General features: G+C 53.3%; 1 protein-coding gene across 5 annotated transcripts in view; it reads left to right on the top strand.

Moving 5' to 3' along the window:
* Positions 1 to 27,824, top strand: part of ZMIZ1 (zinc finger MIZ-type containing 1) — a 227,242-nt gene that overhangs the window by 102,556 nt on the left and 96,862 nt on the right. For 4 of the 5 annotated variants that reach the window (XM_054572487.1, XM_054572489.1, XM_054572490.1 and 1 more), the window contains 2 exons: positions 18,218 to 18,326; positions 24,253 to 24,366. In XM_054572487.1, the coding sequence (XP_054428462.1) occupies positions 18,267 to 18,326; positions 24,253 to 24,366 (174 nt within the window). In that variant the 5' untranslated portion in view covers positions 18,218 to 18,266. Of the gene's footprint in view, positions 1 to 12,092; positions 12,097 to 18,215; positions 18,327 to 24,252; positions 24,367 to 27,824 lie in introns of those variants that run through there. The other variant, XM_054572488.1, reaches the window with a different exon arrangement.

Raw genomic sequence — 27,824 nt, 5'->3', positions numbered from 1 at the left:
CCAGGGCCTACCAGTGCCCTTGCCACTTTCCCGCATGTCAGCCTCCTTCTTGCCCTGCCCTTGCCCACCCTCCCACCTGAAGAAATGGGGCAGCAGGGGAGTTGGCTGGGCTATCACAGACCTCCGAGAGGGACTGGGTGCTGGGTGCCACCTTCCAGAGGGTGTGGTGCAGCCACCACGCCAGGTGCTGGGGAAGGCTCTTCAGGGTGAGGTCTGGGGGAGAGAGCACGTGTCCCTTTCCTGTTCTGCCATCACAGCACCCCCCGGGGCTGGGTTTGGCAGGGACAGTGTAAACCAGACTCTGAGCATGGCAGCACTGGTTCTAGGTCTACAGAAGCCAGAAACGTCTCCCATGTTCACAGCTGTGGAGATGGGATGGGGTGGCCCCAACCATACCCAAACCTAGGTCCTCCCATTGTCCCTTCTGAGGGAAAGGAAGTGTGTGTGTGTGTGTGTGTGTGTGTGTGTGTAACAGGGCTGAAGGTCCCTCAGTGGGGTTTGAGGATTTGAAGATAGAGTGGCTCCCAGTTGGACTGCTCTCAAGTTGGGCTGCCCATGTTCAGATCCAGGGCCCCAGCCATATCAGCTCTCTAAGCCTTGCCTCTGAGCATTGACATGCTGATCACATGACACAAACTAAAACATTGAGTATAAACAAGGTGCACCCTACATGTTCGACAGGTATTTTCTAAGGTCCTCATACTCAGCTTGATAGGTGACAATGGGCCATGCTCCCCACCAACTAAGCTGTGAGAACCAGAGTGTGGGGGCCCACAGTGTGATGGGACCAACCGGGGAGGGATGGGTTACCTGTGCCTCGCGGGACTCCCCAGGGCCAGGTCACTCAGGAGCCAGAATTCTTGATGAACAGGAGCAGCTCCCCGCTAGGTTGGTGGCCACTCCCAGGGTTGAGCTGGCCAGACTGCGGGTCACCAGAAGATCTCGCAGAGCCATGGGTGGCCTGGTCCCTAGGGCTCAGTCCAGGAACCGGGAGCGCGAGGGAGCCAAGGGCCGGGAGGAGGCGTGCCTGCTCGTGGGAATTCACGGCATGTCTGCCTGTCACAAGTACCTCGATAGGGAAGATTTGTGGGTGAGATTTGCAATTCTGTTTTCTCTAAGGGTTATAAATCAGCTGCATGCACACTCTAGATGCAGCGTAGGCCTAAGGCGTGCACGCTGGCACACTCGCGTTGCCCCCCCGCCGCTGCCACCACCCAGGAATGCAATCTAGGGCCTACCTGATGTTCTCCGGGGAGGGAGAGGGAGCTCTCCAGGGCGCTTCCTGAGCTCGAGGAAGAGAGAAACCTGGGCACCCAACTGCTGCCTGACCTTATGGGACCCCAGAACCATCCAGAATCGAGGACTCAAGGCTGGGAGGTAGGATGTCCCAGTGATTAGAGAAACAGCTCATCCTGCGGGTTATAAGTATGAGCTCAGGTGCCTGCCTGCCTGCCTGCCAGGGTCAAAACCTTGGCCCTACAGCTTACTAGCTGTGTGCCCTTGGCCACATTGCTTACAGAGTTCTGTGCCTCAGTTTCCCTATTTGTAAAACAAAGCTAATTATGGCATGTACTTCATAGAATGGTTGAGAGAATAAAACAAATTAATATACATAGAGTGCTTAAAACAATACAGGCACTTAGTAAGAGCTCAGGAAGACTTGCCTGTTATCATTATTTAAGACTATACCTAGATTTTAGCATAAGACCAGAGCCTGAAACCCAGCTCTGCCTCTTGCTAACTGTGTGAACTTGGACATGCTACCAAGGCCCCAGTTGTTCATCTATAAAATGGACTATTACTACCTACTTTGGAGGGCTGTTCTGAGCTTAAAAGGAGATAAAGCTCATAAAGGATACGATAGCAGGCCCTTAGGACACATCAGCCAGTGCCCATCTGCCTCAAGGTGGTCCCCTGATTGGGAGCCCTCAGATAGCTCTGCTCTACAGCCTGTCTTCCTTGGGAATGTGTAGATGGGGGCAGGGGGGCTCTCTGGAGGGGAAATTTCTGGGAACCTCTGTCTCCCTTTTGCTACTAGGGAAATAAACCTCTTTCCAGTCCATTTCTCCTCTTCCTGCCTCTGTTGCTCCTTTGACCCCTCTCCTGAGAACAGGGCTCTGAAATTGGCAGGTGTGACTCATGGCTCTGCCACTCTCTTACTGGATGGCCTTGGGCAGGTCACTTAACACTTCAGTTCCCTCCAGCAAGGGATAACTGCACCTGCTGCAGCTGGCAACTGGAGAGCAAGTTAAATGAGATAATGTCTGCGGAGCACTTAGCGCAGTGACCAGTGGCCAGATAAGTGCTCTGCAAATGCCATCGCTGGCCTCCTCTTTGTCCCCTCTGCTCTCTTTCTCCCATTCCCTCCCACACCTGATGCACAAAAGGCATCTTCCTAGACCAGACATTTAAATATTTCTCCTTGGAAAAATGGGCTCTAGCCGTGGCTGGTGTGGCTCGGTCAACTGAGTGCTGGCCTGCAAACAAAGTTTACTGGTTCGATTCCCAGTCAGGGCACATGCCCAGGTTGCAGGCCAGATCCCCAGCTGGGGGCATGCGAGAGGCAGCCCATCAGTGTGTCTCTCACACATCCGTGTTTCTCACCCTCTTTTTCTCCCTCCCTTCCCTGCTCTCTAAAAATAAGTAAATAAAACCTTTAAAAACAAATGGGCTCTAAAAGTCACCTCTGGAGCGAGCCTGGATGAAGGAAGATGACATCAGCGATTCAGACCTGCTCTCATCCGATACAGTTCCCCTGTGCTAGCCACACAAGGCTGGAGCGTGCTGGACGTGAGGCCCGGCCTTGCTGGTCCATCAGCTAGCCAGAGCCTTTCCTGCTCCCTCAGGGTCAGGTGCTGTCAGATGCAGACTTGCTTCAAGCTGTTTTCTGGCGTTTTTACCTGCTCAGCCATAAAGCCCTGGAAAGTGGTGATCTGGGAATGAGTAGCTGCTTGCACAAGTGTAGGGGTTGAGGGGGAAGAGAGACAGGGACCGGTGCCCACATTTCTGCAGAGCTGACATTTCTGCACCTCTCCCCCGCCGCCCCCAACCCAGCTCACTGCCCATGCGAGCAGGATGGTGAAGCCTTGGCCGTGGGTAATTGTTGGGAGCATCCCAGGCCAGGCCTTGGTCTTTGAGCAGAACTTTGGAGGCTGGACTTCCCTGTTGCCAGGGAAACCAAAGTGTTCCCAGGAAAGAAAAACCACAGCATTTTGGCTGTTAGGAAGCACCCCCTCCTCCCCCAAAATGAGTTCCCTCCAAAAGTGATTCCCCCGAAACTGTCGAGTCGGCAGCATCGTGCCTCCTCCCTGAGCCTGCTGAAATTATAGAAAAATGAAATCTGCCCCTGACCTTGTGCTTTTTACCTCCGTTTTAAACATTCCACTGTAGCACAAGGACATGTTTTGTTTTCTTCTTATTTATCTTCCTCCCATGCCAGCTGGGGCTCTGAGTCCTTCTCTACTCTTGTTGACTAGAGCCAGAAGGGGAAGGACTTCCACATTTTTTTTTTCATTCAGCTGTCAGCAGAAATAAAACAAGCAGGTTTATATTTGGAAAGCAGAGGGTCTCAGCCACCAGATCGCTATGTCCGGGAGTAGGTCACAGCCTTTGTATCCCCTCACGCAGGGAAGGCTTGAAATTTGATCCTCAGATTTGCAAAGTGAGAGGAGGGTGATTGCAGCAAGCCTGTCTTTACTCACATTGACTTTTAAATGCCTTTGGAGGAGCATAGGGGATTCTTCGGTGGCTGACAACACATAGCCTGGGAAGAGATGGTTCTAGAAAAGATCCCATGAGCACTCAAGGTATGGGCAGGGTCTGGAGTACCCGCATTTCCTTCCTGTCCATCATCTGACGCAGTGCAAGGAGGCAGGGAGCTTTCGCCCCAATTCACAGACAAGGCACCTGGACCTCAGAGCAGCTTTGAGATTGTCTAAGGAGTGAGCCTATCGAATGGGTTATTTTGTTAGGAGAAAAAACAAAACAACAAAGAAGGAGCGAGAAACAGGACCAGTGTTCACCTGCAGACCCCTAGATCCTTTGGGGGGGCACAGTAGAGAAGGAAAAGGATCTAAGGAGACTTTGATCCAAATCCTAGAATCACCCCTCCCCGCTTCCCCTCCCCTCTTGGGCCTGGGTCTCCCCATCCGAATAGCTTCCTCGGACCTGCGTCCTCTTGAGGCCCTTTCCAGGTCTGCCCCTCAATCGGTGTTCCCAGGGCCACTTTAGTGATACAAGCAGTTATTTTTCACCTAGAACTGACTCTCTGTTCCGTAAGTAATTTTAAACAAATTCTGTTCCTGTCCCTGCACTTCCGTGGGGGAAAAAACAAGACCCAGCTGGGTTTTCCACTGTCCTCAGCAGACCAGGGTTTGCAGGCAGCTTGCTCTCCAGGCCTGGTGCTGTTAGAGCCCCGAGCATTCCGGTCGAGCACACTGTCCAGCACCCTGTCCAGCACCCTGACAGCTTCGAGGGGCACCAAGACCTGGCCTCAGGTCAAGCAAATGCGTCCCAAGGAAGGGTCTTCATGGGGTCTCAAGTGCTTTTCAGCCTCATTCTGGATTGTCAATGAAAATTTCTTGGTGTTTCCTGAAACCCTCTGTCAGATCTTGTTATTAGCATGAGGCTCTCAGAGTGTAGAGTAAACTAATGAATTACAGCATGATTACACAGCACATAATTAACTTTGTAATTAATATGCAACTGCCACTTAAGCTAAAACACTGCTTATAGAGACGTACGGCAATAGTAAATCACAGGTCAGAAATAGCACTTTGGAATTTTCAAAAGAATGAGCGTAAGCAGGGAATCACTTAAGGCAGCAGGGCAAGTTAATTAAAAACCAGATGAATTGTGAACGTTCTGCTTCATTTCAATACCTTTTCCCTTAAAAAAGACCCTAATGCCACCCTGCCAGGCTGATGGCCTGGTCAGAAGGGCACTGGGCATGTGGCTTTATTTCTAAAATAAGACTGGCCCTCCCTGCCCCATCCCAGCCCATTCCCAAGTGTTGGCCCTCTGCCCAGCCACACTGTCCCTGGGGGCCACACCTCCTGGCCCTCAGGGCCTGACTGCACCCCTCCTCCTCCAGAAAGTCTACGGGGATGCCCCAAGCCCAGCCTTGGTCTAGCCTCGTGGTGGGCACTGCCAGCCGGTGGGTTGGAACAGCTTGTCACCCGGCTTTTAGGCTTCTGGAAGACAGGGTTGTCATCTCACTCTTACTGTTTAGTCCTTTCTTCTCCCAGCCTCCTGCTAGAGCATGAAAGCTAGAAAACGCCTTAGGAAACATCTGACCCAGCCCCCTGTTTCACCAGGGCCAGAGGACCGAGAGGCTGAGAGCCACAATCGCTCAGTGACCTGGGCGTGACAGGAGTCCCTCCCCTGCACCCTCTTCTAGACCTGCGTCAGGCTGGCTGGGCCTTTGAAGTGACTCTAACCCAGATTCCAATCCAAGCAACCCCACTGGCCCACTGTGTGACCTTAGGCAAATTACATAAACCCTCCAAGCTTCAGTTTCCTCATCTGTAGACCCATCTGGCAACCCATGCCCACCTCCCTGGGTCGGTGTAAGAAGTAGGTGAGATACTGTGTGTGAAAGGGCCTGTTACAGAGTGAGTGCTCACGGAAGGCCAGCGCCCTCTGCCATCCCCACAGGGAGCAGTATGTCACATCCCGAAGAGTCCCCGCCTTCAGGGGCCGAGAAGACAGGCCCCTTGAGGTCAGCTGTGTGTCCACAGCGCCACCGGTGCATTGGCATGCTTGGGACACCCCCTCAGGTCAGGAGCCCCCTGAGGACAGACGCCTCTTGTCCCTGTGTCCTACTCAAGTGGGCACAGCCAGTGCAGAGCTGGCATAGAGTGTGCCAGGTGCAGGGCTGAGCTGAAGGGACTCCCTCAGGACAGCCTGGAGCCCAGCCGTCTGTGGCACGTTTCCCCAGCCTCCAGCCTGGGGCAGCGTGCAGGTAGCTTGGTTTGGGAGGTAGATGCTGGATTTGAAGGCTTGACGGTTGTGAATTCTAAGCCTGCTTTGCCATTTTCTCATCTTGGGCAAGTGTGTTAATCATTTCAGCCTTAGTTTTCCCATTTGTGGATGGTGCTAATCACTCTACCTTTGGCTATATTGTTATAAAGATAATTCACATAAAATGCCAAAGGTGCCTCATGATACACAGTAGATTCTTAATGATACCTGTATGTTCTAAGTGTTATTCAAATTAGGAACTGAGATTTCCGAGGCTACCCACGCCCACAGCCTCAGGAAGAGAGAGAACTCTGGCTGTCTGCACCACCTCGGGTCCTGCAGCCCACCAGGGCTGGCTTCCCTTTACTTGAGTTTCATGGGTTGGGTGAGGCAGAGAAGGAGACAGTCTGCACCTTGGGCAGCTCATTTGACCTTCCCACTCTGATCTTTGCCCTTTCAGCAAGTGACCTGGGCCAGCCCTGCTGGGGGCACAGAGCCGAGGGGGCCCTCAGGCAGGTAGGCTCCTGGCTGGTTAGGTATATCTAGGCAGCTTCATGAAGCTGGCCATGGTATTAGATTCAGAACCCAAAGTCCTGGTGGGAAGAAGTTTCAGATGTTACTGAGGCCGCCCTGTGGCTCCTCTTCCTGCAGACACTTTAGCTCCTGGCTGCCCGCCTTGCCCGGCAACCCTCTCCCAGCCTGCCAGATAGCCCGGCTTCCTTGGCGTTTTCTCTCCCTGCTCTCCAGCCTCTCCACCCTGGGGCCACTCCCCTTAGTCTGAATTTCTCAAAATGAGTTCTGGGAAAACTAGTTCTATACGACTTTAAAATGTGTTTAGTGGGGAAAAAAGTGTTTTGCAATCTATTAACTTTGTGGGAAAAGCCAGGTTCTTAAAGGCCCTTCACAGGTGAGGGTATTTTGTAATCTCCACGAGAGTAGAACCTGCAGCTTTCCCCCATACATCTCACCAGAGAATCCTTTGTCCAGGGAGGATGTAACCCCAGGCAGCCTCCTCTGGGGTGCCCCAGCCACCGCCGTCCTTTTGCCCAGAAGAGGCAGTGGTTCCCGTCTGGCCTCCCTGCCGTTGTCAGTGACGTGGCCCACCTGGGCAGACATCCCTGGGCATCCAGGCTGCTGCACTGGAGGAGCAGTGCTCCGTTCACATATCCTGAAGCTCCAACCTTGCCCTTCCTTCCTTCTGGAACTTTCCATGGTTGGCCTTTGCCACCGCACAACCCCCTCCAGCTGTTCAAACTGGCATTCTGGCCGGTGGGTACAGAACGCGTGTATCAGCCACCCACGACCTCTGCGGCCTGGCACTGAGCCTAGAGACCCCGGCGTGAGGGTGAGTGGAGCGGGCAGCCTCACTCCTGCCCTTCCATCCAGAGCACGGCCCCTTTCGTCGTTGCATAAATGGAGCTCCTGACTAAGGTGTTGTTGCAATGTTTAAAAAAGTAAGTTTTAGATATAGGGGTTTTTTTTTTAAAGGTTGAAGATCTTAGTGCCTAGGTGGTTGCTTTTAACACCCTTCCTCTCCCCTCAACAAGCACCAGCTCCTCTCTGCCCAGTTTCCTCCTGCCCGTGATGGAGATGATAAGGCCCACCTGGGTCCTGTGTAGAGCCAACGAATACTTCCCACTCACTGCCTCACTTAATGAGCACAGCAGCCTGTGAAGCAGGCACTATTATTATTGCTTCTGGTTTACAGATGTGGAGCCTGAGGCACGCAGAGGACGACATTTTGTCTTAAGTCACAGAAGCTAGCAAGTGGCGGAGTCAGGATTTGAATCCAGGCAGCCTGGTATCCTAAACCAGTAAGCCCTACTGCCCATGTAAAACTAGGCGATAAAGGGTCAAATGAGGTTATGACACCGGTGCTCTGTAAACTGTGAAGTGCCTTGCACAGTTAGAGCACCGAGTCAGCATGCGGCCTAGTGTGAATTTTCGACTTCCTAGACATCAGGAAGCATTTTTGGGCTGCCTGTGGGGTGCCTAGCTTGTCCCTGGAGGTTTTCAGGAATGAGACCTCCACTCCCAGCCTGGGGTGGGGGTAGCCCAGTCCCCAAGTAACCTCACATCCAGAGATTCCCCCAGTATAGACCAGATGATAGGTAGGGTGATAGGCAACACCCCGATCACCCCCTACACCCCGCACAAAGGGCCTTCTGGCAGGGAATGGGAGGAGGTTGTGGGGTTAGCATGCCAGCCTGAGCCAAGCTGAGATGTGAAAATCTCCACATAGATCCATCGGGACCTCGTAGGACTTCTGCAAGGGAAACAGCATGGGTTTCCCAGTGGGAGCAGAGTTCCTACTCCTATCGCTCTTGGCATGCCTGCCGCAGTGACCCTGTCCTACCCCATCCCCTCTCCAGGCTGCTAGGAGCTCCCAGGGCAGGCCCTCTGCATCTTAGCTGTCTGCGGCCACAGGCCTAGGCCGGGCAGGCATCTGCAGAGGGTGTGTGGATGTAATTAGGGGCAGAGAGAGCAGAGAAGTTCAGGGCAGCTGGGGTGTGGGCCCTGACCCCGCACCTATGACCTACGATGGGGCCTTCAGGACTCTGGTCTCCCCCAGACCCATCCTTGCCCCGGACCTCTATTTCCTCATCTGTAAATAGGCCTGAACAGATCCCCAGGTCCCCTCCAGGTCCAAGCCATGAGGACTATTTTTTTTTTTTAATCTTCCACTTTTAGCTCAAGTCTACTTTCTGATTTCCTGTTTTTCTAATTTTTTTTTGAGAAATTAAAAAAGAAATCTGACAGTTCATAGCAATTAACTAAAGGAGAAGGCATATCCAGTTAGTATAAATAAAAGCCCAGACTCAGGAGGAACAGCTGCTGCCCTAGGTTCCCCATAAAGAAAGCACCCACCCACTCTGGGCCTCAACTTTCTCATCTGCAAAATGGGATAGTCCTTGTCTGCAAGGTACTGTGAGGCTGTGACATGAGGCTCTCGCAGGTTGGCTGGCTCACCTGAGTGGTCCCTATGTGGGCTCTCAACTTGAGGAACCTGACTCTGAGTCACATTTAGGGGAAGGAGCACAAAGTCAGAAATCAGGAAATCTACGCACGAATCTCTGCTCACATCTTGACTGGCTGATGACCTCAGACTAAGCCCCCTGCTCCAGGCCTCTATTTACACCCCTTTCAAAGAAGGCTGCCCAAAAGTTTTCTTCTCATGTGTCCATATCAGGTGATTAAGAATGGCTGGGCAGAGGCACGTGTGGAGCTTGAACAAAGCATGCACAGATTCAGCAGGAAGTGTGGTGATTGATTGGCTACACCTGCTGTGAGTGCACGAGGTGGGGGTGGTGTCCAGCATGCCATAGTCCTGCCATCCCTGTGCCAGGTGATATCTTATGGGCTCATCTAGCTCACTCTGACTTACCCTGGACCTGCCATTGGTCCAGCATCTGTCTGCACCTCCCTGCAAATGCCAGGTGGGTAGATTTGGAGCCATGAGTAGCTGGGGTGGGGAAACACCTCTTTGTCCCTGGAGCCAAAGCTATAAGAACATCCGTGGGGTATTTGCAACCTTCTAGAGGGCAATAGCTGGTGGTTACGGGGCCTGGCTCCATCGCCAGCCTTATTCCACCCCATGTCCTCCAAAGGCCCTCAGGAAACTGTTCCCACCCTCCCTCTTTCCCACTTCATAGCATTTAAGCCCTTGGAATAACATACAAGAGCCTCTAGACAAAGCCAGGTCGAGGCCACTGCATAAGTGCTGCTGTCCTGAAGAAGGCTCGCGGCCCAGGCCCAGCACCCAGCAGCATCAGGCAGGACCGGGCAGGACTCCGACTCCCCATCTCCACGCCATCTTCAGCACTCCACGGCAATGACAGTCACTGTCCTGACACGCAGGGCAGTTGGGGCCCGGGAAGAAAGTGTCTAGCTGAGGAAGGTGTGTCACATTCCCCTGGAGAGCATGATGCAGGAAAACGTCATGGGCTTTGTAGTCAGACCGGAGTTCAAGTCCCGGCACTGCCACTTCTCCGTGGTGAGCAAGCCATTGGACCTCTCTGAACCTCAGTTTTGTAGCAGTAATTGGAACATCATAGTAGAATTCTGAGACTTGAAGTGAGGTGATATGAAAAACCTAGTGTGACACATACAGACAGGTTCAGTAGTTGTTTTGTTTCTCTTTCCACTCTGAGGAAACAAAAAGCAGGGCATAGCACTGGGAATGACCGTACACTCTACGGAGCTGAATTTGGTGACCCTGCCCAGGGCTGCCATGGGTGCAAGACCTTGTCCAGGGCTGAGTCTGGCCCTCCTTCACCTTTTGGGAGGGGAGCTGCCAAAGGAAACTCACTCTGAGGTCAGAGATTCGGAGTGCCGCCAGAGGGAGGCAAGAGGGTTTGGCCTCAAGGACATGGCCCGTGCCTGCTAAGGCCTCACATGCGCAGAGGGATGAAGTGCACCAGGGGAACACAGCCGCGAGTCCTAGCCCGGTGTGGGTCTGACCAGTAGGCTGGCACCTTTGTCAGGGCAAAATCGACACACGTTCTCCCAAGTAAGTCGTCCTCCCTCTGGATTAACTTTTGTGTCCCAGAACAGGTTGTCAGATGTGGCGGTGTGGGGCTGGCCCTCAGGAAGCCACCACTCTGAAACACCAAGGGTACACTGTGTTATCCCATTGACTACCATTGACAGTGGGTGTTCCTGTAGATGAGGGTGGGTACTGGGAGATTGGGTTGTGGAAAGAAGAGGGTCCACCCTTCCGGGAGCCCAAGTGCCAAGCCAAAGTGTCTGAACTCTGGCCAAGAGGTGCAGAGCCCTGTCAAGTATGGCCTGGAGCACACCCCAAGCTGAGGAGGGAGGAACTGGATTTGGAAGAGCTGGTGTCCAAACCAGAATTTCTCTTTTCAGAACACTGTCCCCTGAGTGGCTGTACTTAGTCAGCTCCTTAATCTAGTGGGGCAGGGAGGAGAGACACCTTCCTGTCTGACAGTTGAGGACACAGACTCAGGGAGATAAAGCAGCTTCTCACAACCTCAGACAGCCAGGAAGGTTTGACTCAGGGCCCGCCCCTGGTCCCAGAGCCTCACCCTGCTCAAGGCCTCAAGCTGGCCCAAGAGCCAGCTCCAGCTGCCTGGCCAAGAGTGGGAAGCAGCTGGTCCTGGGCAGCTGCCCAGAGCTGCCTCTTGCCTCCCTCTCTGTCTCATCTCCTGTCCGTCTGCCCTTCCCTGACTTCCCTGGGATAGGATACAAAGTCACTTTCTTCTTCCTACCTTTGTTTCACCCTCTTCCACCACCCTCTTCCTCTGACTCCAGGCAGTGTGCAGTCTACCGAGGCCTGGGAGTGGGAGAGTCACATACATGTGCCCAGAGGCAGCCCTGAATCTCTCTGACCTTCTGCTCCTTCACCTTCAAGATGAGGAGGGCATTGGACTACGTTAGTGCCTCCCTACCCTCAGTCACTTTCATCCGATTTATACTGTTTAAAGTAGTTATTTAATCCACTTAGGTCTGCCATTGCTCCCTAATTTAACCTCATCCTAAATAATAATATCCACAAACTCAGCAGTGATCATTGTTCTAGTCCAAATACTTCAGTTTGCCCATGGACCACCTAAAATCATTCTTCTGCCCGTAGTACATGCATCACTCTTTGGGAACCCTGAGTTGGAGTCTCTCCCAGTTCCAAGACCCTCTGATTAGGGCTGGGTCATTGGGTATTCAGCTCTTGCCACTCTAGATCACAATGGCCGTCCATCCACCCATTCATCCATCCGTCTAATGAGCACTGCTGAGCACCTGCTGGGTACCAGACCCTGGGCTAGGCTCTGGGAATTCATAACTAAATGACATCCCAGCCAATGGGGGAGATGGAATCAAATATATGCCACTGTCTGGTACCTCCAAGATGGGGTGTATGACAGAGACAATGGAGACATAGGAGCAGAAGTGAGTGGCCCTGCTGGGGGAAACCGACAAAGATGGTGACGGTTGAAGGAGGCCTTCATGGATGAAGAGGCCAGGCAAAGACAGGGAGGTGTCATCTTCAGAGCACAGTCCAGGAGACAGGGAGGAACCCCATGTGGAGGACACAGGGAATGACTGGAAGTCCTGGAAGGTAGAGGTCAAGCTGAGGAAGACTGGACTGATGCTGTCACATGTAGGGTCGGCAGGTCACTGCTGAAGCTGGGGCCCATAATATCTGTCCCTCTTGGAGTCTGAGAGCTAGTAAAGGGGCTGGCCAGAATAGGTCTCCTGGACCCCCATGATGTCCCGCCAGGCTGAGCAGTGGGCAGGTCCCAAGCTCACTGGCCCTGGCGATGTCTTGGAATGCAGCCTCTGCTCTGCAAGCTGTGGGTACAGGCCCTCCACCCCCACTGCCAGCACCGCTCGCCCCAGGGGACCTGAGCTGCAGATGTGCAGGGCGATTGAATCATTTCTGCACACCACTGCTCGCACGGCTCCCCTGGGGACCCCGCCACTTGCCTGTGCAAGCTGTCATGAGATGTGTGTGCTCAAGTGCATCTGTGCCAACACTCGAGTGTACGTGCACGTACCTAGTCTTAAGTATGCAAAGGGGTACCTATGTTTGTGAGTGTGCATGCAGGTAAGCAAAACATCTGCACTAGGTGCATGTTAAGTGGACTGATTAACTTGTTTGACCTCAAAAGTGAAAAATAAAACACTAGTGTTAGTATAGCTGATGTTGCTCTACAATCCTAGGGAGCTACCTCCAGGGCTCCATCAACATTTCTACTGGGCAGCTAAGAGCACCCGGCTCCCGGGGTCCTAAGAGGAAAACGCTGAGGGCCATGTGCCTCCCCCTACCTTCAGACCAGGAGACATGCTTCCAGGGAGCCCAGAAACAACCCGGGGCCCAACTTAGAACAGCCAGCTGGGGCTCCAGTCTTACTTGGTCCCTGTTCCCCTCTGTGTCCTTCCCCTCTCTCAGTTCCTGCCTTGAGGGCACAGGACCAGGTGGTCCCCAAGTGCCCTTTTAGTTCTCAGCATTTTCCTGTTTGAGCAGCCCTGCGTGCTTTATAGCAGCGAACTCTTCTGGGGCACGTCTTCTGTGCTAGGCATCACTAAGGTGAACGTGGTCAGTGTTACGCTAAGTGCTGAGAAGTGTAAAATGGAACGTTGGCCCTTCAAGAGCTCAGCTAGGAGCTGGGAAGATCGGTCAACGAGATGTCACCACCAGTCAGAAAACTTACATATGTGCAGTGAAGCCAAGCTGAGCCTAAGGTGCCAGGACAAGTATGTAGTGCCCACAGCCTTAGGCTCCCCTGGAACAGCATCTCTCCAGGAGGATCCTGGGCCCACCTTGGGACAGGCTTGCTGTGCTGTTTGAAAGTCAAGCATTCTACACTTATCAAGGTGGAGTTTTCAAACAGCTGGAGATCCTCACACAGAAATCCTAAGATGTTGAAGTTTGAAGGGCTGCCAAAGGCTGGCTAGCCTTCATTTTACAGGTGGGGAAACTGAGGCCTGGAGGAAGAGGCAGAGAAGGGTCCCCTTCCAGGCCCCGATCTGACTAGCTTTGCACTTCCTACAGGCAGTAGTCTGCTCAGACCAGAAGACAGGACCAGGGGCCAGAGGAGTTGGAGGCTCGATTGCTTGAGCCCACTCACCATTCAGAGTCAGAAAGGCGCGTGGAAGGGCTGGGGCCTTGGGTGCACCCAGGGCCAAGCCCAAAGCACTGAGTTGGAAGGGAATGCCGCCGCCGTGGGCACTGGAGCTGCAACCCCAGAGGATTTGTAATGACTTGTAAAGGCTCATAGGAATCCAGACTGAGGAGGGAGGCAGCGGTGGCCCAGAGGCACTCCCGTGGCAGAGGGCGACCTCTGCTGGCCACTGAACGCTGGTCACTTTGCCGTGCCAGTCAGCATGCTAGGATCCCAGTGGCCTTGGAGGCAAGTGGGTGGATTTGGTCCATTTGAGTGGAACCAAGTGTTCATCTCTTTAGGCCCAGTAAAAGCCTGGGGTGGGAACTTCCAGGAGGCTCCAGTCTTCGTAGAGTGAAAAGAACAACATATAAAAAGAAAGAGTGTTTAAATCTCTGTCAGCCCAACACCTTCCAGCTGTGTGACCTTGGGCACATCATGCAACCTCTCTGAGCCATTTAGGACTAAGTAAATTAGCATGGCACAGGTCCTGGACTGGTGCCTGCTAATTGGTGCCTGCAGGTGTGGAACAAATGGAAGATCTCAGACCGCCCCTCAGTGAGCTGCCTCTCTTGTTCCTACTTCAGCCCACCCCTTCTCTCTCCATGCCTGGGACCCTTAGCCTTCCATCTCCTGAACCCTCTTCTGCAGGGGCTGGAGCTGCCAGCCCCATCCATTCCTGATGTTAATAACCCTGACTTTCCATTGATCTCAGCAGTTTAAAAATGTCACCTCACCTGTGAATGCCTCCTTAATCAGCCAGACATTTTTTTTTCTTTTATTACAGGTTAAGACACACATGACACACAATTATAATCTGTGATGCCTCTCCTGCTGGCTGCCACCCACCCTGTGGGTCTCACAGGAGTCCCAGGCCGCTCTGTTCATTTATTGGTTTCTATAACATGGAGCCCTATCCTAGGAGAAAAATGTTCGGGGGCCTCTATCCAAGCTCAGATGTTCTTGTGGCCTTGGACAAACTACTGTAGGCCTTGGGCTCCCCCAGATGAAACCAGCCAAATGGTTAGGTTGGTGTGAGCCCGTGAAGTATCTTTAGCTATTGGTATTCTGAGAACCTTTGAATCCAGAAGCCAACTCAGTCCAGCCGCGGGTTTCCAGGCAGGATTGCCATGAGCTGGCATGGGGACTAACCAGAACTTGGACAGTTCTGCCCCACCCCCCTTTTCTGTTTGCTTCCTAAAGTGAGACCTGTGGCCCCGCTGCCCCTGGGCCCAAAGGTGACTGCCCAGGTGGGTCTGGACTTCTGATGCTTGCTAAGGGCTTCTCTGAGCGGTCTGAGCACCCCCAGGCTCCTGAAATGATCTATCAGTCATTTAACAAGTATTTTATCATACCCCCACTAGATTTCTGACCCTAGACAAAGTGTATTGCCTAGCCTGGGAAAAGTTCCTACTTAAAGATAGAGCCTCATATGCCCACCCCCTCCACATCCTGCTCTACAAATGGGGAAACCAAGGCCTAGAAAGTCAGAGCCTTCTCAAAACCCCTCTGGGCACTTAGGTTCGTCAACAGTGCACCCTGCTGGCCGCTTGGGTCTCCACAGGCCCTTTGTCTTGGTTGGCTGCGGCCTGAAGACAGGGGACTGAAGCCTGCAGAGACCTGGGGTGTCTTCGTTGCTCCCTGAGGAACTAACATAGGTTTTTGTTTAATGGTTCCCGTCAGCAGGCTATGGAAACTGCACTCTTTAATCAGCAGCCAGTGTTCACCCGTGCCCCTGGTGGGGGCTGTGCACCGTGTGGTGCCTGGGACACCACCAGGGTCTCTTCAGCCCAGAGGGGATTTGACACCAGGAACTACAGTGGTCTCCCTGGAGGTGGCACTGTTTTTCTCCCACTCAGGGTGCCTCCGTGTTCCTTCCTGCTAACCCCACGGTGATACGTCCCTGGCCCCAGGAGCACTTGCCATGTGAGCTCTGACTGAGGCTCTGTGCATGTAAACCCAGTCCCTTCTTGGGGGACACCCTCACCACTTCCGGCACAAATGTTAACATCAGAAAAGCCTCCCCAGGGTCCCTCCCCAGTACCTGTACAGAAGTTTAGGCTGTGATGGGAAAGCCAGGGTTCTGAAGCTATAACCTCCAAGCCTCAGTTTCCTCATCTCTAAAGTAGGAGGAGATAGGTTAACAGTGTCTGTCTGTGCCCAGGGCTTGGACACGCACCTAACTTACAAGAGGAGCTCAACAATAGTCACCTGAAAGGTGACCTAGAGTGAATACAGGCTTAGACCAAGAGTTTCTTGAACATAAGAAAATTCATTTTAATCTTCACATGCCCCATAGATGTAGCAGAGGACTGGCATAGTAGAGATGCTGAAAAGCACTTAATGGGTGACTGGGACGCATGCATGGGTGGGCAAGTGGAGGCTGAAGATGTTTGGATGGATGCGTGGATGGGTAGGCGGACAGGCATTTAGCCGGATAAATGATGGAGGGAGAAGTTGGGCGCTTGGGTGTATAAATGTGTGATAAGTGGGGTAAGTAGAGGAATCGTTGGTGGGTTGAGGATAGAATAAAGAAATATGGGGCATTACCCCCTTTTTATCTCTTTGTTGAAGAGCTCCAAGATAAAGTGAACCCTGAAAGCACTTATCAAAAGTATAATGCCCAAGTGACCCAGTAACTGCACTTCTAAGAGGATGTTCTCTAGATTAATTCACACATGGATGATGTGGCCAATTTAAAAGGTGATCTTGCAATACCATTCGCAATAATGAAATTTGGAGATGGCTTCAGGCTTTATCACCAGGACGGTGTGTGAGCCTCCTGAGCAGAAGGGTCTTTCTAGGGCCTCAGACCTTTCAACAGCACCTGATGGAGCTAGACGAGTCATCTGTGTCTTGGAACACTGCACAGCCATTAAAAAATGAAAAAGGCTCTTTATGTCTTGATGTGAAATAAACTTTGAGATATTAAGAGGGAAAAAATTAAGTTACTGAGAGTGTGTATGCAGTGCTTTTGTTTTGTTTTTATTTAAAGGGGTGGCAAGGGAGGGTACACGTAGATACCAGTACTTGCTTCTCTAACATGAGCCCCTCAGAAGGAGACTGATGACTGGGCCCCTCAGGAAGGGCACCTGGGGGCTGGGGATTGATCCTGCACTTCACTGGATACCCTTGCGGACATTTGCATTTTTGAACTACGCCGAGTGAGTTGCCTTTTCAAGCACAAATGGAACAATAAGGAGTGCTCTAGAGGAGCTGAGTAGTCAAGAGCTCCATGGTGGAGGAACAGGACTGCCTTCCCAAGGCTAGAGCCAGGCGCGCTGCGGGGCTGAGTTTAGGACATGCATGCGGACAGGCATATGGACACAGTCTGAACACCTTGTAGCCATGGGGTCTTGGCTGGTCTCAGGACTTCAGTTTCTTCATCTGTAAAATGGAGATAATTCTAGTCTTACAGAGTGAGCATGAGGAGAAAAGGAAAGAATTCAGAGGCCCACCATACAGAAAGGGCCAGAGATGAGGAATCTCAGGATAGTGTAGAAGTCCTGGGGCCATAAGCCTCTGTCCAGCACCCTGTGTCTGTCCCGTGTCTGCAGTCTGGCATGCCTACTGGGTTGTGGGAGGCCAAACCTGCCCAGCAGTGAGCAGGCTTCTGCTTTGGCCCAAGGAGCCCTGAGCAGAGGGTACACTAGAGCTGAACACTCTCTGTCTCTCTGTCTCCCTCTCTGCCTTTACCATTGCAGCCTCCCTGGAGAGGCCTGGAGTCTCCAGGGTCTTCCTGGAGCTGAGGGAGCCTCTTCCACTTAGCTTCACTACCTGGGACGAAGTGGCACTCGTGTTAATGTTTCTGAATCCACCACCCATTCAGAAAGAGTGAGCCTGGGGACCAGGACGTCCACATACCCAGACCACCCAGCCACGAGCTGGCAGTCAGAGCCCTAGTTCCTGGTTGGGTGCTCAGGCTGGCTCATGGGGTCACCCTGAGTAACTCCCTCCCTCAGTGAGCCTCAGATTCCTTATCTGGAAAATGGAGGTAATGCTAATTGCTTCCCTCCTTCTTTCCCAGGAGGACAAAGGGGAAAAAATGGAACTGGGAATGGTTTTTAAAGTGTGCCGAACTCTAAAACATGGGGGATTTGAGGAGGCACGTGGCACCCATGAGAGGGCTGCTACACTTACACCACATGTGCAATGAAGGGGGTCATGTGGGAAGATCCCACACACACGTGTTTACACACACAGAGCCACATCAAGTGGGCTAAGCCCTGAACCAGGAATCTAAAGACAAGGCTGCCATCCCAACCCCACCACCTAGTGCACAGGTGTGCATAGAAATGCGTGTATCTGAGTATGTGGTTCCACATCCCATAGTGGACATGCTGGCCCAGTGCCCACATTAGTCACCACAGAGAACACCAAGGAGCACCTCCTGCCCTCAGTCCCAGTGGGGCTTCCTGGGGCCAAGCATGGGGAAGGGCTGGCTGGGCAGCTGGGGCCATGGTTCCTCCCTTCAGCACAGAGCTACCTGGGGAAGAGGCCACCATGGCTCACAAAGGGCCCAGGAACCTGCTGGGAGCCACTGGGGCCAGGACCTTGGTGTTGGGGTTGGAGGGTGGCTGGAAGGCTGGAAGGCCTGGCACAACCCCAGTGACACCCAGTGTCCTCTTTCTTCACAGGCTGGACAACGTTCATGGCTCTCGGGTAGAACCCAGCGAAACGGCCAGAATGAATTCTATGGACAGGCACATCCAGCAGACCAATGACCGACTGCAGTGCATCAAACAGGTGGGTGTGTGGCCCGCGTTCGCTCCTCTGCCGCTACCTGGCAGCTGGCAAGGACAGGCAGCAAAGATGCTGACCTGCCCTGTGGCTGGGTGTCTAGGGCTCCGCGTGAAGGTGATGGTGGGCATGGGTCGACTGCCTGGGGTTCCCTGACCAACCGCCTTGGGGGAATATTGCTGGCATGGACCATCCTAACACTGAAATCACACACATCTGGGTTCAAAGACCAGCTCTGCCCTGTCTCTTCCCCTTTCTTCTCAGTTGTATAAGGTTGGGCCAGTGTCATTCCCTCTCTGGGCTCTGCTGAGTGCTCTGTGAGAATGCAGCAAAGTGCTTAATCGCCTTCCCAGACCCGAGTCCTGCCGCTCTGCTCCAGTGATTTTTCTGTAAAGAAACAGAAAAGAAAAGGTCCTGGGAAATTAGATCATGTTACAGAAAAAGAAACTGAGGCACAGAGAAGGGAAGGAAGTCCCCTGAGGTCACACAGCCCAGCCTCACTGGTGCTGGGAGGGCCTTCTCCCTGAGGGTGGCGAGTCCTCCCTCCTGCCAATGCTCACACCAAGCTCAAGAGGCGATTTGCCTGCCAGCAGCCTGTCTGGATTGTTCAGAGGTGGGGAACGTTCACAGTGGGCTGAGAGGCCGCCACTTTGAAAAGCCCAAATGAGCCTGGACAAGCAGCCCCCACCCCCAGCGGTGGCCAGGAGGGATGCGCCCACCCTCTGAGCTCAGCCTCTCTGCAGCTCCACATAGTGGCGTCTGTGCAAGACTCCAGAGTATTATTGTCCTCCAGGAAGGAGCAGATATAGTGGAAAGGGTGTAGACTTTGACATTAAACAGACATGGGCCCAAATCCTCACTGCTTCATATACCCACAGTGTTCAGTCCTTTTGTTTCTCTGAGTCTCAGTTTCTCCACCTGTCAGATGGAGCCAGTCAGGCCAACTTCATAGGATGCTGTGAGGAGAATATTGTGAGTGAAGCAACAGCCCAGCCCTGGCACATGGCAGGTGATCAGCTAATGGTGGCAAGGCTGTTGTCCTCAGTGTCTCAGAGACAGGGAAGGGACTGCTGAAGTCGTGTCCCCCAGCTTCAGCGCATTTAGCAGGGAGCTCAGGTAACCAGCGTGGGCCACTGGTCCCAGGACCCCAGCTACAGCCCCACCCCCAATGCAGCTTGTCCTCCTGAGCACCAGGGCCCAGTGGAGCTGAGGCTAGTCCCCAGGAATGAGGGATGTGTGTCCTCTCATTAGCATCAAGCAGAGCAATCTCGGAAGCCTGTGTGGAGTCTGAGGAGAGGAAATTGAAGAAGACTTGTTACAGATTGAACTCAGCCCGAACAGCTCTCCCAAATGCCAATTACGCCCCTGTTCACGGTCACAGAATAGAAACCAGACGTGCGCTCTCTCCTCCCCTGCCCTCCCTCCTCCTCCTCTGCAGGGCTCTCCTGGCTCTGCCTTTGACCCAGTTTCTCCAGACCATGAGGGATCACTGTCAATGCCCTCCACCCCCCAACAATTCCGTCATGCCCCCTGTGCATGAGATTCTCTGTGTGCCAGACACACAGCTGCTCCTGAGGCCTGATCACAACTTGACTTTGCTCCCCGTGCCTGATGCTGCATCGCCAGGCATCAGGGTGCCCTTTACTCCCAGGGGTCCAGCCCTCTCTGGGTGTGGCACACAGAGCTCAGATTTACTAGTGAACCTGAGTCCTGCCCTCATTAGCTACCTGAGTTGCCACTTTATCTCACTTTGCCTGTGGAATGGGCATGGTAATGTACACCCAGCCGTGGAGTGCAGGGCAGCTGGAAGGCCGGGGATCACCTCAGCTGCTCTTTCTAGTCTACCCTATACACCATGTGTGTGCGTGCACGCTCGCACACACACACGCAGCTCTGCTTTGGGGCCAGACAGGGGCACGTTTGGGAGGGTGAGCGAGCTGTCCAGATGCCCTCTGGGCCATCCAGAGCGTCTTGCATCTCCATGCCCCCTCCCGTACCTCCAGTCAGACACAGCTCGGCACTGATGTCTGTCTGGTCCCCAGCCACCCCAGAAGGTGGCTGTGGCTGGCTGAAGACTGTTGATTCTCAGACATCCTGTATCCTAATCAGAAGAGAAAGGCAAGCATGTCTGCATGCTCTGAGGATGACGGATGTGGCGGCTATGCCTGCCTCTGGCTGGGAAGGCTGTGGCTCCCATCAGGAGAGGGCTCCGCCTCTCTTTTACAGCTTAGTCTTCCCTCCCCCACCATCCTCCCTGGTTCTAGCCATTGCTGCACTCACCATCCCCCAGCACCCTGCTGCCCATCTTCCCTCCAGGCCTCTGGCTCAGCTGCCTTTTCCCCTTCTCATCCTCAGGTACTGGGAGAACCAGTGCCCTCTACAATGTGCCCCACTCAGAGGTCACTGGCACATCTGGGCTCCACGTGCAAAGCCTTGCAAAGCAGCTGATTCCTGCACAACAGCCTCCCTAAACCCCAGATGCTCCTTGAAGCATCTACATCATCCATCTCTGAGCTCCAGTGCTTCCTGGGCACTCAGCTACCTCACCCTTCATGTTCTTTCTCCCCTGAGCGATAGGCCCTGCAGAGCATATATCGGGCCCCTCACAAAGCTACTAAGTACCTTGGGGGCAGAGGCCATGCTATATTCACCTCTAAGTCAGCAGTCTAGCTGTGCCCAGGCCAGGGTGAGGCCCAAGTATGCTGGGGAAAAGGAGCAGGGGTGGACTTATAAATGGATAGGTAAGGGAATGACTAAATGAGTGGATGGATAGACATGCGTGGACAGTCAGGTGGGTGGATTTAGATGATAGGTGGATAAATGGATGAATGAATGGATGAGTGGGTGGTTGGATAAATTCTGGTTGGATAAGCAGATAGGTAGGTAGATGAATGGATGGATGAGTGCTGGATAAAATAGTGAATGGATGAATGGGCGAGTGGGCAAGTGGATAAATGGTTATGAACTGATTCATATTTTGTTGGATGGATGGGTGGATGGATGCATAGATAGATCAGTTGATTTACAGATGGACTGACAAGAAGATGCGTTCATCACTTGGTCTGGGTAGCCAGTCCCTGGTCAGGGCATTGATGTCCCCTGCTCCTGCCCCAGTAGCCTCAGTGGCTAGTGGATATATCCCAGATTTTCTGAGGAATTGTGGAGATGGGGCAGGCTTTCTGATGGGGAATGGGGTATTAGTGTCCAGTAACGGCCACAGCCAGGGAGGCCTCTGCCTGTGGTTCAGATCTATGCTCCCATCCCTAGACCATCAAAGGCTGGCCAAGCTCACCCACGCAGTCCTGGCCACTCCATGTGCCACTGGGGACCTGTTCTGAAGTGGTCAGCTTGCTGGCCTGCACCACAGATGGACCATACTTTGGACGGTTAACGGCTCACTGACCATTTCTGTGTGGGCCTGGCCTTGGGCCATCTATGGTTCCAGAAATGAACAGAGTACTCTTTCCATGCTCAAGAAGCTCGTAGAAGAAACCAGAGACAGTACAAAGGCCCCACTCTACAGAGCAATATTAGTCTGTACCTGAGCCCTTCTCTATAATGGGAATGTCATTAGGTATATTGTTTCTAAACCTTGCAGCAGCTGCAATGGGGTGTCATCACCCCATTTTAAGCATGGGAACACACTTACGGCAGTGTGGCTCAGTGGCTGAGATGGGGTTTGGTCCGAGTCTGTTCTGCTCATTTCACTGCATCGCTCAGTCTCTCTGCGCATTCCAGCCACCTCATAGTGGAAACGGGTGACCAAAGCCCCAAGAAGGGCAGGGTAGGGGTTGGTCAAGGCCACAAGCCACTGAGCAACAGCCACTGAATGGGATGTCTAACGTCTTTCTACCAATGAGTTGTGCCCACAGGTGACCACCCAGAGTCCAAGCTCATGGCCACGTGAACTGGCTGGGGTGAGGATGGAGAGGTGGGCTAGCAAGATATGGAAGGCTAGGTGCTCAGGGGCCAGAACAACACTGGCTCCCTGAACCTGGCCTCAGAGGCCACTTGTGAGCCCAGAGCCCCAAAGGAGGGTGCCAAAGGACGGTGCTGTGGGCAGGCGGCTTGGAGAGCAGCCTGTGGTGGCTGCTGACCCTACTAATTGGGTGTGACATCATGTAAATAAACGGAATAACTCAGTTAGCAGGAAGAGGCTGCTGGGCAGGGAATGCTTGGCTTTCTGCGTGGAGCCCAGGTGCCACCCATGGCCTTGGAGGAGGCCCATCTTAGAGAGAGTTCATAGGGACAGAGGTAAGGACCCACTGCTGCCCTCCCAAATGGCATGTTTCTATATGTGGAAGTTCCTCCTGTCTTCTGCAAAGCAAGCACTGAGTAAAGCCGGGGCTTCGAGCTGCTGAGCACAGCTGTGCTTCCAGGAGAGCCTCTGGGAGATGGAGTCAGGGCCAAGGGCAGCCCCACGTGGGAGCACCCCACGCGCCAGGCGCTTTGCCAGGGGCCGAATAAGCCTCATCTTGTTTAATCCTCACCCCGGCCCTGTGACAGAGTGCTCCGTTGCTGCACACTTGCCCTCTTTCTTTCCTTCATCTCCACTTCTTGTTCTCCCACGGGAGGAGGATATTCTAATTCATTCCACTTTCTTCCACCCATTTTTAAATCTTGCCTTACACAAACCACATTATAACAACAGTCATGAAACTTAAGTCAAAGAAACAAACATTCCCACCACCATGCCATGATCTGCCATCCCGATTCTACAGACAGGGCAACTGAAGCTGGGAGAGGTGAGGGGCCGCTCTAGCTCAGCAGCTAGTAGGAGGGGAAGGAAGGCAGAGTGTGACCCTCAGGGCCCCTCCCCACAGAGGCTCCCACAGCACGTTTTACCTCCTTCCCGTTTCTGGGAAATGGCAGCTCCTAAGACCCCTCCCTGCCTTGGCCCTGAGGCTGACTCATGCTGCAGGTAGCCATGCTGCTGCAGTCCCCAGGGGCAGCTGTTGTTTATTCCCGGTCTCTCCCAGCACCAAGGCCACAGGAACTTCAGAAGGTACTACCTTCCCCTTTGCAGCTGCTTACACTCCAACCCTTGTGGACACTAGATATCCCACTGGAGGACCCATATGAAGGCACACCCAGCACTGGAATCCTAGGTTCATCCCAACCGGCTCCCTGACCCCGGGCTTAGTGCCTAATACAGCGTGGCCTGGGAAGACAGGCATACGTGTCAAATAAGGGAGGGGTGGCCTGAGTCTGAAGCAGGGTTGAGAGGCCTTGGCACCAGAATTCAGTTTCTGTTGACTTAGACTCCCTGACTGGGAGGGGCCTGAGGTCCAGCCAGGACCCCTCCCAACAATGCCAGTGAGACCCACCCCCACCCCCAAGCCAAACGAGACTGGGTGCAGAAGACTAGGGGTCAATAAGCCACATACACTAGACCACAGTGTGATAACAACCTGGGCACAGGGTGTTTTCTTCCACTTCCCAGCTGGGTGTGGCCTGGAAGCCTCTTTTTTGACACCCCTGCTCCAGTCCTATTTGGCTGTGGCAGAGTTTGCTCTGAAGCCAAAGGTAGTTTGGTGGGGGTGGGGTGGGGGATCATCAAGGAATCTCCAAGGCCAGCCTATCTTGGCTCAGAAAAAGCCAGCCCCAAAGTATGGAAGCCAGATGCCACCCTCCTGAACCACACAGGCTTCACTGCCCACACTGCCAGCATCCAGAGAAAACACTTAAATATCTACCGTCATTGTCTTCCTCTAGACCTTGGTTGTCCTGTCTTTACAATGGGGCTGCTGATCCCCATCCTGCCATGGATCGGGCTGGAGAAGATGCAAAGGGAAGGTGTATGAGGGGAAGTTGGAGAAAGCTCATTAATCAGGCCTTCAGGTCTCCTCCCCAAAAGGCCTGGGGTCTTCCCTGCTACCAGTGCTGGCCTCATACCTGGGACCTCACGCTTCCTCCTTTCCCTCTCCCACAGCACTTACAGAACCCTGCCAACTTCCACAATGCCGCCACAGAGCTGCTGGACTGGTGTGGAGACCCAAGAGCCTTCCAGCGGCCCTTCGAGCAGAGCCTGATGGGCTGTCTGACGGTGAGTCTGCACCCTCCCCCGTCTGCACACACCCAGAGAAGACAGCTGGGGACTCGCACACCTGGCCAGGTGTCAGGGAGGCCGCAGATGATGGGGGGATGAGAGATAGGAAGACACCGCTGCTGGAGCGGATGGCCCTCTATGCTCACCCTGACATGCACATACCATGGGAAACTGGTCTCCTGGGCAGGCATAGTCCTCATGGAGGGTTCCCCACACTTGAAAGAAAGGCCAAGCCTGCTTTGGGAAGTTCCAAATCTGCTGGAGTAAATGTTCCATCATAAGCAAAGCAGAGAAACTCTTAAAGGGTTTGCAGCCATCTACCCATTTATTCATTCAGTTACGTAAACATCTCTTGAGCTCCTTTTATGGTCATCCATCCACCTATCCACTCATATCAGCATTTATTGAGTTCCTATTACATCCATCCACCTATCTAAATAAACACTGATTGATCCTTCATTTATCATGTACAATCCCCTGTGCTAAGTCCTATGAAACCGATAATGAATAAGACTGCTGAGCCTAATTTCCTCGTGAGTAGGGGAGACAGACATGGAAAGGGGTGGCTGAGAAAATCATGCGCAAGGTGGAGGCAGCACAGAGAAAGGAAGCATTAACTGCCTGGGAGATGGGACGGGTCACAGAAAACTGAGAAAAGGAGTCACTTAAATATCTATGAGAGGAGTTCAAGTCATCTGCATGAGCAGCTGAGGATTAGCCCGTGTTCTAGGCACATGGAAGGGCACGTGCAAAGGCCCGGGTGTACACCAGAACCCAAAGAACTGAAATTAGCTCACCTTGGTAAGGATCTAGGATACAAGCGCAACAGGGGCCAGGCCTGGAGCTGGTGGCATGATTTGCCCAGTTTAAGAGCTTGCCAGCTGACAGCCACATGGAAGGAGACCGAAGCTTGTACGTGTCCCCGGCCGCATGATCTGTATCAATAATTGTGAGGGCAGCTGCTCAGGGGGCCCTGAGTCAGCTTTGAAGAGACTGAGGGTACACAGATTTCTGGGAGGCCCAGCTACCACAAGGCTTAGACAGGAGAGGCCAACGTGGATGCCTGGCCAGGCAGAAGCAATGGGTGAAGACTAAGGGCACCATGTTTCCTCTAAAGCTGCAAAAAGAAAGGAGGCAAAAGGCCCAGAATGTCCCTGGCCTGGAATGAAAAGAATAGCAACAATAACAGGGGCCATGTTTAACAAGCACCTCTTCTGTGCCTGACGCTGAGTTTGGCTCACTGGGCATGGCTTCTCACTGAATCCTCATACCCACATTATGCAGCTGGTCCTGCCACCTTCCCCAGTTTATAGAAGAGGAAATCGAGACTGTGACTTACTTCCCAAGGTTCCACAGCCCATGAGAAATGGACCTGGGATTCAAGCTGAGACCCATCTGCCTCTAGAGAGGATGCTCCTGGCCATTAGGGATGCCAGGCAGGGATACAGCCAAGACCCTCCAGACTCCTCCGTTTGTCCAAAGCTGACACCATCTGGCCCCCATTGGGAACAGCAGGCCAAATCAGGCACCACCTGCATTGTCCAGCCCTCCTCATCCTTCAACCCACTGCGCTCTCCCACCCCAGGTCCCTTAATCCTCTTTGTGGGGATCCTGACTCAGGCTAAACCCCGTGGTCAGGGACAGATGTTACCAGAGGCCCCTTCACTCCCTCCCCAGCTGCAGGCAGTCGGAAGTGAAGAAGGAGGTGGGGATTACCCCTAACGCGCAGCCAGACAGGCGGCCATGTTTCCCCAGCACCCTGCTCTGAGCCTGGCCCTGCCTAGGTTGTGGGGGCTTGAGGCTGAATCAGACTATGGCTCTGACCAGGCTGGACTGGGAGGTGGGCATGAGATGACCCGTAAGTGGCTGTCATTCATCCATTCACTGAGCAAACATCCATCAAGTCCCTGCCGTGGGCCAGGCCTTGTGCTGGGCATCAGGGGGAGGCCTCTCTCAAGCAACTTACTTTCCAGTGGGGAGGCTCACACAAAGCACGTAAAGGAGTAAGTAAGGACATACACCCTATGAGAGGGGGAGGGGTGGTGATCAGGAAAAGTCTTCTGAGGAGGTGAGACCTCTAGCTGAGACAAGAATGGCAAGGAGTCAGCTAAGGATAAGAGGAAAGGGTCCTTCAGGCAGAGGGAATTGTTAGTGCAAAGGCCCTGAGGCTTGATTTGCTCAAGGAACAGAGCAGAGGAAAGGGAGAGGGATATGAATGAGATGACGTTGAAGTGGAAAGCAGAAAGCAGCTAACACAGGGCCCATAGGCCAAGCGCAAAGGGTTTGGGTAGAAGGGCAATGGGGAGCCCTTACAAGAATTTGAGCAGGTGAGTGATGAGATATGATTTGTGTGATAATAGGAGCTCTGAAGAGGAGCATCCTTAGAGGGTAGGATAGAGGGATTGTGGAGGGCTTCCTGGAGGAGGAAGTCCAGGGAGGACCCGGTAGGGTCTGACGGGATAGGGGAGAGGCTGCAGCTTCCTAGGCAGGGGAAACTGTGGACAGAGGCACAGTGCCAGCTCTTTGGGCCGTTCCTCATTGCACCCTAGCTTTAGGTATATGCTTGGTTGAACAGCCAGCTTTGGCCCCACCCCTCTGGCCTGCTGCTTAGTCAGAAAGGGACCCTTGGTCCACCAGCCACAGCTGCGGAGACCTGAGTCTGACTGTCCCTTGAAACCCAGTAGGACCAGAGGCAGAAAAAGGTGGGGTGGAGGGTCATAGAAGACACTCTCAGTGCCCAAGGCTCTTTCCTGTACCCCTCCCCATTCTGGTGGCAGCCTGAGCTTCCCAGGTTGCCACAATCCCCTGGGTGACTTCTGGGAGCAAATTCCTCTGGATCCAGCTTACTTGGAGGATATAAATTAAAAACCATTTAGCCTCGGGCAAAAAAATAGAGACATTTGGGCCATACTGCCTCTAAGCAGCTCAGGCACAATTCAAGCAATAGGCTCTGGACCCGGAGCGAGGTCCTGGGGTAAAGAGCCCATTGGGCCCCTGGCAGGCCCTACCCCCACCCTCCCCTTCTTGCCCTCTGACCCCAGGATGTGGAAGTGCAGGAGCCTGGGACACCACTTCCTTCTCAGGACCAGGTTTTTCTTGATGGTACTGGCTGTTCACTCCCCGCCCCCTCTCTTAGCAGCTTAGCTAAGATTTTTCTCTGGGTGTCCGTCCCTCTCACAGTCAGGCCTCTCTGGACTTGCTCCCTCTGCCTCCTTTTGAAAGGCTCAGGTGTCCAGAGCATGGGAGACGAGGCAGGTAGGAGGTGGAAGAGAGAAACACAAACCAGTCAGCACATCAGCAGGGGCCTCATCTCTCCAGGGAGGAGCTCCCTACAGCCTCAAAGCCTTCATTGCTGAAACCCTGGGTGTATGTTCACATACAGCATTTATTGAGCTATGTGCCCAGTCCTGGCTGTCACCTTTGCAAAGAGGACCTTTTGTACCCGCTTCACATGT

The sequence above is a fragment of the Pteronotus mesoamericanus genome, unplaced genomic scaffold, assembly GCF_021234165.1.
Source record: "Pteronotus mesoamericanus isolate MK-2021 breed Mesoamerican mustached bat unplaced genomic scaffold, CSHL_Meso_final contig_24, whole genome shotgun sequence".
Lineage (NCBI taxonomy): Eukaryota > Metazoa > Chordata > Mammalia > Chiroptera > Mormoopidae > Pteronotus > Pteronotus mesoamericanus.
The sequence above is the reverse complement of the archived record's forward strand: the minus strand, read 5'-3'. Positions and strand labels throughout refer to the sequence as shown.